Source organism: Malaclemys terrapin, chromosome 2, assembly GCF_027887155.1.
Source record: "Malaclemys terrapin pileata isolate rMalTer1 chromosome 2, rMalTer1.hap1, whole genome shotgun sequence".
NCBI classification, from domain to species: Eukaryota; Metazoa; Chordata; order Testudines; family Emydidae; genus Malaclemys; species Malaclemys terrapin.
Genome location: NC_071506.1, coordinates 158,506,100 through 158,519,152, shown reverse-complemented (window position 1 = coordinate 158,519,152; position 13,053 = coordinate 158,506,100). Strand labels below are relative to the sequence as shown.

The 13,053-nt window shown below is 38.2% G+C and overlaps 1 protein-coding gene across 3 annotated transcripts in view; it reads left to right on the top strand.

The window, feature by feature from the left end:
• The window catches only part of MARCHF6 (membrane associated ring-CH-type finger 6), a 117,108-nt gene extending 104,482 nt beyond the window's left edge, over positions 1-12,626 (top strand). For all 3 annotated transcript variants that reach the window (XM_054018070.1, XM_054018071.1, XM_054018069.1), the window contains 4 exons: positions 586-675; positions 5,151-5,283; positions 7,529-7,664; positions 9,914-12,626. In XM_054018070.1, coding sequence (XP_053874045.1) covers positions 586-675; positions 5,151-5,283; positions 7,529-7,664; positions 9,914-10,004 — 450 coding nt within the window. In that variant the 3' untranslated portion in view covers positions 10,005-12,626. The remainder of the gene's footprint in view (positions 1-585; positions 676-5,150; positions 5,284-7,528; positions 7,665-9,913) is intronic.
• The last annotated feature ends 427 nt before the right edge of the window (positions 12,627-13,053 follow it).

The window sequence follows — 13,053 nt, the reverse complement described above, 5'->3', positions numbered from 1 at the left end:
CAGAAACAGTTTCCTTACCTTGTCAAATCTTTTTTTAAACTTTCCCTTTATTTTTTTAGTTTATGTTTAACACAGTACTGTACAGTTTTCTTTTTCTGTATCTCTCTCTCCTGATGCCTGATTGCATACTTCCAGTTCCAAATGAGGTGTGTGATTGACCAGTCAGTTCATAATTCTGAGGTTCTACTGTAGATGTCTTGCAAAACCAAAATAAAACTAAATTATAAATAAAAATCTTAACAACCTTACCTGTCCAGTTCAGGAGTGTACTGAAAGAGTGTAATGTTTATATTATTTTTTGTCATTGGTTTAATAATAGCTGGGACTTCTATAAATGTCTTTTGTACAAAAATCTCAAAGCTTTTTACAAGCACTCAAGCATCGCAGCATCCTTTTTTTCTTACGAGTTTGCAAAAGATGCCATCTTTAAACTACCTCACTTTGTAAATAAAAAAGCAATTTTCTAATGGTTTTAAGTAATTTTGATATTAAAAATTTGCTGTAGTAAATCTTTGGCTGGTCAAGATACATTTAGAAAATACTGACAGTTTACTTTTACTATTATGTTCACTTTTATAAAATTAGGACTGGGCTCTTGGAGTTCTGCATGCCAAAATAATTGCTGCCATAACTCTGATGGGCCCACAATGGTGGTTGAAAACAGTTATCGAACAGGTAAGAAAGTAACATTTTTTTTCTTTGTTAGAGCACATTAAAATATAAGTTAAGGATAAAAAAGAACAAAAACAAGGAAGGACCTGAACCGAAGATTGGTAACTCCTATTTCAAAAGCCATGTATATCCATCCCCCACTCCATTTGAGTTAACATTATTTAGCAACTTTTCTTTCTCTAAATACCTGGTTATGTCCTGCAATGTTTTTCCTTCAAATATTTCTTAACAGTCTTTTTCTTGGTGCTGATTTTTCTCATTAATCATAACTTTTTTTAAACACCTGGTCCTTGATTATCTGTCTTCTGATTTAGATATTACCGGGCACAAAATTTTGTTAACTGGGATTCCATGTTGTAAATAAAAATTAGCTATGTGGAAAAAATCTTTGAGAATAGTGTAGTCTTTTTGAAAAGTTTTGATTTTTTTTTTATATATTAGCTAGGAAATTTAAAGTTAAGGTTAACTTTGGAAATTATAATGTATGGAAATACACAGTTAAAGTCATTCATTCAGTCTTAACTAATTGTCTGCCAGCTGTGCACACACTGTACATGGAGACTTCTTGCTAAAGGTTCTTGTTTATGACTTTAAGTCTGTAATCTACTAAATCTACTTTATTTGCGTAGTTGGTCTGTGAAGTTGAACTCAGGAGTACATGGCTTTGTACGTACATGCAAATTGCCTGCCGTGCTGTGCCCATTGGTATAAACTACCTAATATGAGGTCCAGCCTTTAAAGTATAGTTGTAGGCCATATCTGGAGTATTGCGTTCAGTTTTCAGCTTCAGAAAGGATGTGGACAAATTGGAGAGTCCCGCAAAGGACAACGAAAATGATTAGGGGGCTGGGGCACATGATTTTGAGGAGAGGCTGAGGGAACTGGGTTTATTTAATCTGCAGAAGAGAAGAGTGAGGGGGGATTTGATAGCAGCCTTAAACTGCCTGAAGAGGATTCCAAAGAAGATGGAGCTCGGCTGTTCTCAGTGGTGGCAGATGACAGAACAAGGAGCAATGGTCTCAAGTTGCAGTGGGGGAGGTCTAGGTTGGATGTTAGGAAAAACTATTTCACTAGGAGGGTGGTGAAGCACTGGAATGGTTACCTGGGGAGGTGGTGGAATCTCCATCCTTAGAGGTTTTTAAGGCCCAGCTTGACAAAACCCTGGCTGGGATGATTTAGTTAGGATTGGTCCTGCTTTGAGCAGGGTGTTGGACTAGATGACCTCTTGAGGTCTCTTCCAACCCTAATGATTCTGTGATAATCTGTTTTAAAATAATACCTGTGAGGGTCTATGTTTATTTTAATAATCCTAGATCACATCTGTTCAATTTATAAGTAAATAGATGGTCTTTCTAAATACCAACCTTGTCAACTCACCCTGGAAACAGAGGGTCAGCCTGTATTACTTCTGGTTCACAAATCATGAGCAGTAGTAATTTTACAGCAGTTCAGTGCAGTAATGACTTCCTGTTATAATCAGGATTTGGGACTTCATTGAACTGGATACTGTAGAAACACATAGTAAAGAGACCCTGTATGTCCAAAAAAATAATCTAAAGTAAAATAATCTGTTTTATTAATGGTGGAATAGAATCTTACTTTCTTCCATAGCTGCTGGCTTTTCAGTGTTAACAAGGAATACAAAGCAGTAAACATTTATTTTAGTAAAGTTAAGCAGCTATATGCTTAGAGAGAGTAACTGTTGTACAAGAAAATGCCATTTTTACATAGTCACTTCTCAAAATAAAATGGTGTTTTAAGAAGTTTGTAGTGCCAGATACCACAGCTATATGTCTCTGCTAAATCTCTGTATGACCATGCTTTCATTTGAAACAGGGTATTGTTTTTGGTAATTGTCCCAAACATTGTCTCATTTGGTGAAGTGAGGTAAATGCTTCACTTTATGCTATATGGGCCCTATATAAATGCCAGACAGTCAGAATATTTTACTCTAGAGACATGGGTACTTTTGTTTAAGTCTCTCTTACTCTTATTTCAGGCTCAGCTATATCACTTCTATGTTTTGGGATCAGTAGCAGGGTGATGGTACAGTGTTTGAGGGCAGGATTGTTTCTTGGTGTTCATTGCTCTGTAGATTACATCAAGTAAAAATGGTTTGGGTGAAAAGGGGAGTCAGGGATAATGGAGGAGCTGAGGGAGAGGGAAGTAATTGCTGGGAAGGAACCTGGAAGTGAACTTGGGGAGGGTTGTTGTGTGTGGGTGGGAGAAGTATGGAGCAGATCTTTTTAGGGGGGAAAGAATTGTTAGAGAGTTGGGGAACCTCTCCCATGTAGGCCCTGGCAGACCCTTAGCCTCTCCCATTCAGTCAAGCACATCTGCCCCATCCCTGTGTGGCCCTGCACCTCTATTCCCCCGTCTCCATGTGTCCCTGCATCTCCACTTCCCATTTAGCCCCTGGCTCAGTGTTATCACCCACTCGCTCCTATGCCCCTGCTGTACTCTGTCCCTCCCACTAGCCTTTCTGAACCCCAGTCTGTATAACCCCTTCTCCCAGCAACCCCGTGTGCCCCGCTCTGTCTGTCCTGGGCCTTCTCACTTGGCCACATGGGCAGGGCGCTGTGAGGAAGGCAGTCGCTGCCCCCTCCCTCTCCGCGGTTGGCTGCTGCACTCCATGAGCCAGCCAGCTGCCCTCTCTTCTGGTGCCACAGCAGCTCCTGGTGGGCAAAAGGTGTAATTGCACTGTGACCCCTCTCGCAGCTTCTCTTCACCTCCCCATCAGAGTCAATTATTCTGGGGGGGAAGGAGGGAAATGTGAGGGGAACATTAATTCTGTGCTTGTACAATGGTGCAGAATGCCCCCAGGAAAAGTGTATAGACACTTCTATAGTATTTATCATGTTAGTATCTGAGCACCTCTTCAAAATGAAGATATATCACTTACCTCTGGAAGATGGAACTCTTCTCCTTTTTCTAAACTGCTTTCTTAGTCCTTTCCTACATATGCTAGGGCAATAGTTAGTTGCTGACAGCAGTTCTTCCTGGTTCCATTTCAGCTAATTTTAAAAGAAGTTTAACTGCTAATATAGACTGGATAAAACAATTCTCAATAAGGTTACAGAAAGTATGAAACAAATTTGTTGGAACCACTTTGGAATTTCTTCCCTTGACTTTTCAGAAGAGCCTATATTTGAGCTTCAGATCATGCTGCCAACACTCACTTGTTCAGTCAGGCTCTTAGTTCAATGATGTTTTGTTTTTAGTTTGGAGATTTTGGGGTAGTTTTATTTTTTGGTGGGTTGGCTGATTTTATCATAATATTCTTATCACCATATTTCCTTTCACACCCACTGCATACAAGTTACTTGTTTTGCATGTACACATGCCTACTGAATGGCATTTTGGTACAAGTTTACACTACATTACTTTATACTTATACACCAACGATATAACTGTAGATTTAAAGGTGAGGAAAAATCTAATAGTGACTACTGTTTTAGGAGACAGAGAGTCCTGTGGCACCTTATAGACTAACAGACGTGTTGGAGCATAAGCTTTCGTAGGTGAAGACCCACTTTGTCAGTATTCGGTATTTAAGTATGATGAAAGTTAGGATAGAATGGATGGGAGGTAGACTAGATGCTACAGTTCCTTGTTTTTGCAGTTTACATTGCTGACATTTATGGAGTAACTGAAGTATAATAAAACCTATTAGAAAAAGGACCACTGAGGGAGAAACAGAATGTGTTGTGTGTTACAGTAGTATGTGTATCTGTGGACACGCAGATGTCTCTGAATTGAGGAGTAATGATGGTGTGAGAGAGAGAGAGATTGTGTATTATTAAAATTAGAAACCTGGACATATTTTAAAGAATGTAAAAAAACTTAATGTATAATGAAAAATTACATAGGTATGTATGCTAAATACTTTCATAATTATGGATCAAAATTCATGGAATAAAAAATTTAATTAACAGTTGTTAAACACCTGCTTTATTAAAAACCAGTTACTGAAACATTTTTGTATTTCCACAACATCACTAGCAGTACTAAAAATAAGTTTTGCAGTTACTGCTATTTTTTCTACAGTCATAGCCATTTCTCCAACTGTCCTGAAAAACAGCATTTCTTTAGGCCTAGTCTACACTAAAAAGCTAGATTGACCCAGCTACACCACTCAGGCATGTGAAAAATCCAGACATCTGAACACTGTAGTTAAGCCAACCTAACCCTTGGTGTAGACAGCGCTGGGTTGATGGAAGAATTCTTCCATTGACCTAGCTACTGCCTCTCGGGGAGGTGGATTACAGCTGTGTCGCTCTAGCATTTCAAGTGTAGACAAGCCCTAAGTCTGTGGTAACCTGTGAAGGTTTCACCACAATTATTTAACTAGGTACATTTAAGAAAAATATTGAAGTACTAACAAAGAAACTTGAATTATGTAAAACGCTTTTATTTACCAAAACCTGTAGCGATTGTTTCTGATTCACTCTTCCTAATTGTTTTGTCTTTCTCCTTAGGTTTATGCAAATGGCATTCGTAATATCGATTTACATTTTATAATTCGTAAACTGGCAACACCTGTCATCTCTGTTCTATTACTTTCGCTTTGTGTACCTTATATCATAGCTTCTGGTGTTGTTCCTTTGTTAGGTAAGTATAAATTATAGGTATTTGTTTCGTTATCTGGCCATTGTGCGGAAGAGGGGCTATGTGTACACTACCACTTCTGTCGGCAAAATTTTGTCGCTCGGGGTGTGAATATTCCACCCCCCTGAGTGACTAAGTTACGCCAGCATAAGTGCTAGTGTGCACAGCACTATATAGGTGGGAAAGCTTCTCTCACTGACATAGCTACCACTGCTCGTCGGGTGTGGATTAATTATGTCGATGGGAGAGAACTCCCATTGGGATAGAGCAGCTACACAAGAGATCTTACAGCAGCACAGCTGCATCGTTCTCTAGTGTAGACATAGCCTTAGATGTAATAAAGGAAATACAGTATAGCATCAATGTTAACTAGCAAATTTAAATGCTTAAATAGTGATGTCACCATGCATTTTGTTTAATTTTTATGATACATTGAATATAAATATGTTTTAATGAGATATTAGAGAGACTAAGTGGGTGAGATAATATCTTTTATTGAACCAACTTCTGTAGGTGAGCGAGACAAGCTTTCAAGCTTACACAGAGCTCTTCGGGTCTAGGAAATGTACGCAGTGTGTCACAGTTAAATACAAGGTGGAATAGATTGTTTAGCATAAGTAATTAACACTCATTTCATTTCAAGGTAAAGTGGCCAGTTAACATCTCTCCAATAATTTGGGGGAAGGTGGGGTTAAGTGGATTTTATATATATATATTTTATATATTGTTGTAATAAACCATTAATCCAGTGTATCTATTTGGTCCATGATTTTAGAGTCTAGCAAAGTTAGAAATTTAAGCTCCCAGGCTCATTTTTTTGAAAATATTGTGCAGGTTTCCACTGAGGATGACAACTGAGAGGTCAGATATAAAGTGATTGCTTTGTGAAAAGCAGTCACCCACAGATGATATGGTGTTTTCATCTTTTATCATTTTCTGTGCGAGTTCATTAGAGAGCTAGTGATTGTTTGGTTTCACCCACATAGTTGTTGTTGGGACATTTTGTGCATTGGATAAGTACACCACATGTTGCGATAGGCATGTGTAGGACCCATGGATCTTGAAAAGTGTGTCATGGGGGATGTTGATCATTGTAGCAGTGGAGATATGTCTACGGATTTTGCATCTGTTGTTCTCTGGTGCTGCTTTGAGTTGGTGTCCTGGTCTGAGGAGAGTTTGCTTCTGATGATGAGCTTGAAGAAGTTGGGGGTTGTTTGAAGGGCAGAAGTGGGGGTTCAGGAAAGATTTCTTTCAGGATGTGGTTCCCATTGAGTATGGATTATAATTGTTTAATGATACCATGTATGGCTTCCACTGTGGGGTGGTAGTTGATACCCGTAGTTGTCAAATATCACAGAGGCCAGGCACCTTTTAGTGTAGGTGGACATATTAAAAGCTTATTGAACTGAGGAAAAGGAGTTAATTCTTAGAGAGGGTGTGAAGGGAAGCCTAAAGTAGATGAAACTAATTTATTTTGTTTTGTATTGTTATCACTGCATTAAAGTTGTTAAAATGTTTCTGAATTTGAGTTCTGCTTAAATTTGAGTTCCATAGATGTGGACTGTTTCCACCTGCTTTGTAGACCAGTAACTAAATTGTGCAAATTTCAGCAGAAACATCAATAAAGAATTCAAAGTTTTGATGGAACATCAGTTTTGGTTACCACTGGTTTGTTGTTGATAAGCTTTTATATGTGAGGCAGTTATGGATATAGGGAGTCCAGTAATTGTACCAGTTTGTCATTCACCTCTTACATGAACGTAGGTGAACATCTCATCATATCTGAAACTATATATATGTTAGTAAGCAAGCAGGACTCCTGCTCACTATTTGGTTTTGCAACTTGGGTTTTCACGATGCTTACAACTTCAGGGCCAAGTGCCCAGTTGTTATGTTGGATCTTTTAAAATTCTGGAAATGTTGTTTGCCTGTTCTCCAATAAAAGTGTAACATAAATGAGCACATACAAACTGTTTACAAACTCATGATTTTAATTAAATGAGGGAGTGGGGGTAAAACTAGATACTAGCAATAGAACTGAAGATATGCTTGTTTACAAGGGTAGGAAAATTAGTTTATTTTCCTCAATTATGATTCATTTGATACATAGTATTTAGAAATGCATAGCCTTACTTGGGGTAGTTCACTGGGAGAGAGGGGGAGAAAAGTGCATGTTCTGTTCAATAGTGCTGTTGGATAGTGCAAGATGTAATGGATATATGTGGACCTAACTATATATATTTTGCAGGTGTTACTTCTGAAATGCAAAATTTAGTACAGCGCCGAATTTATCCTTTCCTACTCATGGTGGTGGTTTTGATGGGGATCCTGTCCTTCCAGGTCCGCCAGTTCAAGCGCCTTTATGAACATATTAAAAATGACAAGTACGTACACATCACCTGCCCTGTAGCTGGACATTTTTCTTAAATTGTGACAAGTGAGGTCAGACCTCTTTTGAATTCAGAAATGATGTAATGCCGTGCACCATTTCATTGCTGTGTCACGTGATGGAATGGGCACATTCTTCATGCACATTCTTGGCACCGATCATATATAATAATTAGAAAGCATATTTTCTTTAACATATTTGAACAAATGATATTTGCTGTGTACTGATTTTTCTCAATGCAACATATTGGAGAAACACTGAGGAATTAAATATTTACCTGAAAAATCTCAATGTGTGTAAGTTCCTAATAAAAGTGCAAGATTCCTTCTCAATAAAATATTGTTACTAAGGGACTGGATGGCTAAAGAAACATGCAATGGATTTCAGGTTACCAGTTCAAATATGGCCTCCGCTGGTATTTGGTAGCAGTGAAAAGTCACTAAAATGTAACCGCTCTAGATGATTTTGTTTCATGAGAACAGCCATTCTGGGTCAGATCAGCTGTCCATCAAGATCAGTATCCTGTCTTCTGATATGGCCAGTGCCAGGTGCTTCAGAGGGAATGATCAGAACAAGGCAATTCCAAGTGATCCATCTCTTGTCATTCAGTTCAGCTTGTGGCAGTTGGAGGTTTAAGGGCACCTAGAGTGTATGTGTGTGCGGGGGTTCCCTAGTAGATGTATGTGCTTTACAAAACTAAACCTGAATGGCTCTCTTATTGACATCACTAGAGAAGCCAAAGACTGGATAAGTGAAATGAGTGCGCAAACATCTCACCACTAGATGTGGCCCTTGCAGCACTATGGTGAGGCACAGTGGTAGCACAGCTTGGGAAAGTACAGCCTGTGCTGCATTTGTACTGTGAATAAGCAGACTGTTTTGCCCTAAAAGGTTTTCAATTTGATACTCCTCCACTTTATTAAAAATGTAGCTACTGTTCTGTACTTGACTGAAGAGCAGTACACATTTCCTCTCTGTAAGTAACCTTATTTTACAACAAATCATGTACTTGTAGAAAAGGGGAACTTACACAATCAGATTTTGAAGTAATTTACAAATAAAGCATATGCATGTAAGGCCTGGTCCCCACTAAGTCCCCACTTCGGACTAAGGTACGCAAATTCAGCTACGTTAATAACGTAGCTGAATTCGAAGTACCTTAGTCCGAACTTACCGCGGTCCAGACGCGGCAGGAAGGCTCCCCCGTCGATGCCGCGTACTCCTCTTGGCGAGCTGGAGTACCGGCGCCGACTGCGAGCACTTCCGGGATCGATCCGGGATCGATTTATCGTGTCTTAACCAGACGCGATAAATCGATCCCAGAACATCGATTGCCTGCCGCCGGACCCTAAGATAGTGCAAAGTTAGTTCTTTAAACTTAACCTTGTTGAATTAAATCATTGATATAGCACAGAACATCAACAGGGAATGTGGCGTATGCGGTTTACGTGAAGTTGTAAAATAAGTGCACATGACAAAAGGTGACAATATGGAAAAAGGAACATTGAGAAAAGACTGAGGAAGAGAATGATAGATTGGTTCCTGAAGGAAGTGGGTTCTCAGGAAGAATTAGTAGAAAGAGGGGGGCTTCTGAACATGGGGATTAACATTGAAAAAAGGCATGAAACTGAGGGCAAAAGGCAAAAAGCAGTAATGTGACAGGATTAAGAAGAATGTAAGGAGCGATTTGGCAAGGGGGCAGTGGTAGAAGGAAATTACATTGTGCCAAGGTCAACAAACTACCGCCTCTCAAGGAGGTGGATTAACTATGCTGATGGTAGAAGCTCTTTCATCTGTGTAGCATTGTCATTGAAGCACTATAGCGGCGCAGCTGCATCCCTACTGATGCAGTGTTTTAAGTGTAGACCTGCTCGCAGGCGGCTGTTGTGAAAAAGAATTTGAAAATGTAACCCAACTACAAAGGGTAGAAATATTTCTTTAAAATAAAAGCTGAGATTCTGAGGTAATCAGGACTTAGGTCCCTAGACACAGACCAGTAATGCCTGTGTCTAATCCTGCCCTGCCAAGAAGGTGCAAACTAAGAACCTGATTTTAAGTAAAAGGATGGAAGGAAGCCAGTGAGGAGGTTCAAGCGTGGAGTAACAAACTTGGTTGGAATGACAGGGGAGGTTACGTTAGTAGTAGTGCTTTTTCAATACACTGGACAGTAGAGGGGTGAGAAAAGTGCATTCATGACATTTTACCATTTTGTTGAATAATGACTGTTTGTCTTTAAAATCCCAGGTACCTTGTTGGGCAACGACTTGTGAATTATGAGCGAAAATCTGGTAAACAAAGCACATCAACACCGCCACCTCAGTCTTCACAAGAATAGAATGGTCACATTAAACACCTCAACCTTTTCTTTGCCTTTACATGTCCTTTTTCACAGACTTTTCTTCAGTCTTTGGATATCCTTCCCAATGATCTTCTCAGCAGTGTTTTTATTTTTTGCTTCTCTTTGTAGCATTCAGATAGCAGTTAAGGTTCTGCTCCTTTACCTGCATATTCTGATGTTATCAGTGCTGTCTGAGGTCTGTAAATGTGTAAATAGAAGTATCCCGATACCTAAAACCTTGGATTAAAAAGAATGTGCATTGTACATCTTTAAAAAAGTATATTAATTTATTAAATCTAGTTGTCACTTTATTTTGGACTGCTGTTCTGTTGACAAACAATGTGCCACAAAGCAATGGTGCAAAGAGGCAAGTCATTTTTATAAAAATTGGAACATATTTTATGGTGTTCATGACAGTCTTATTACAGTAATATTAATATGATTTTCTTGGGCTGGAAGGCCACACTGGGAATATAAAAAGGAAATAACCACCCTTCCAGTCAGCAGTGAAGTAAGTGGCTGTGGTAAGAACACAATGAACTATGTACCTTACTGTCAGTCTTTTTTATTGTTTTGTATAACACCAAAGCTGTTGTACATTTTCTATTGCCTGATTATTTTTTTCATGTGTCTGGGTTTGTAATATTGTACAGTTACTGGTAGGTCAAGAAAAATATTTCCTTATTTAGACAGTACTTTTAGGGGCTCAGCGACATTAATTCTTCAGCACTGGAAATCAGGATTTCATGATTCTAAGCACTAAATCAAAATTCAGTAGCGCTAAATGGTGGGAGCACTTAAACCTGCCAATTGAGGGGTATGTAAGAAGACTACAGTTCTAATTCTCAACCAATATTTCCCTGACATCTCTACAGCTCTGCATTTTAAATGATTACAGTAAATTTCCCTGATGTTATATTTACTCAGGAGAAGCTTAGCTGACGTGCTTGCACAGGACCATAGTGTAAGAAACATGCTGTGAAATGTTCTTTCACTGAAGACCTTGGAAAACCTGTTTTTTTCTTACAACCAAAGCTGCAAATTATACTATAAACTTCATATTAGATCACATAAAAATAAAATAAATCTTTACCTTTTCATTTGTATGGGAGTAACACTAGAAACTTTCAGTGAACATGTACAGAATGTTACCTGTGGTAAAAGAAATCCACATAGTATTAAACAGAGTTAAAGAAAAATGAACTAATTTCTTTGCAAGGATACAGCCAAACAAGAGCCACCAAAATCAAGTTCAACGATTTCTGATATTTTTATATTTAGATAGAATTTTTTTCAGTGGTGATAATGATTTTTTACGTAGATGTCTTTTAAAGAAAAATACAGAACAATAATACAAAGCTTTAAGTAGAGTTAAATCATGTGCTTAGATGCAGTTATCCGTTTCTGGACTGCATGAGGAAAAAAATGTATGGAGATTTACTGTGGTAATCAGAAAACTAAAGGAACATGCTTAAATTACTACTCAGCATTCTCCCTGAGCATTGCATACTTAATTATATGTATATATAATATGTGGGATATATAAGATACTGCATCTCTGCCTCTGATTTGACAGTGAAGTTTGAGAGCTGTATTGGTCCAGGATTTTTTTAAACCGAATTAATATCTTGGTATTAGGAGCCTAAATTCCTTGACAGTGGACACATGCCAAATGCATCTGTGTTAAGCAGTAGGAGGATTGGGCTATTGCTACCAAGAGGCCAACAATTGGTATTTTACATTACGTTATTCTAGTCATTTTGAACTATAATATGTGAGCACTTCGGAGTGATTCTTAGATAATGTCCAGTAAAATGAAGTAATGGAAAAATGGCCAAAACATTTTCACTGTTCATGTTAATTTAAAGTTAAATTGAGTATTCACATCCCAAATACTTTTGACATTCAAATGTTTTACATTTGAATATTTATAGTGGTGTACTTTCTGTAAGATAAATATTTTTCAAAAAGATTAAATTTACTGGTAACGCTTTGAGTTCCACAAAGATCTGATCCTGGACATAGTCTTTGGTAAACAATTCCAAACAGTCTTACCACTCACATATTGCCAGCACTGCTGTGCTTCTTCATGTAGCATTTTCAGTAGTGCACTCTTGTAATTTGTGTTTTTTATCCAGATAAACTGGTCTTCAAGAAATATTAAAGTTTATTAAGAAAAAGCCTTTGTGCTTTGTTTCTCATTACTGTTTGTTTTTAAAAATCATAATACAAACCAAACCTGCATTTGGGTCAGTTAGGTAAGCTTGTTAAACATTTTGCACTAAAGATAGACATATGAATACATGAATTATGTTTGTTTTTCTTAATGAAAATAAGTTGCGTTATTTTATAGCTATTTAAGGGAGGTGACGTTTCTTGATGTATATTGCTGCTGTAAACTTCCAAAAGTCTTTTTATCTCAAGATATTCTTTTATTCTGAGAATATTTTACACATTTGTTCCACACAACTTTCACTGTCTTTCCTAAGAGAGACAGAGTTGAGAAGAAAATATAAAGCAGCTTTTGTTTTAAGGTTTAATATTTTAGTTAAATAATACTCTGGATTATTGTCCTGTGTGATAGAGATTCAACAATAAAGGCTTTATTATGGCAGTTAATTCTTCACCATTGTTAAGGGAGCCGAGAGACTCTGCACCAGTGACATCTGTGTCTGAAGCAAAAAAAAAAAGGACTGCTGGGGTAGCACGTAGTGCAGTGGACACTGCTATGCTCTTTGAAAAAGTGCAGTGTGCACTTCCCGGGTCAATAAGTGCTTTAATCTGAGGACTGGCGTGGAAGGGGTGAAGCCATTGCCCCACTCAATCAATCAACTCTCTTTTTGTGTTTGCCATCACTGCTGGTGGCATTATATATTTCAAGTCTGTGCACCAAGGGATTGCGAGGATGGAATTGTAGACACCCTTGCATAGCAAACAGCGCTAATCACAGCCTGAAGGTTTTAATCAAAGGGGGGTTATTTTTCTGCAACTAAGTTTGCTAATTGTTTCCTGCTGAGGAATTGACTTAATCCGTTGATACTATTTA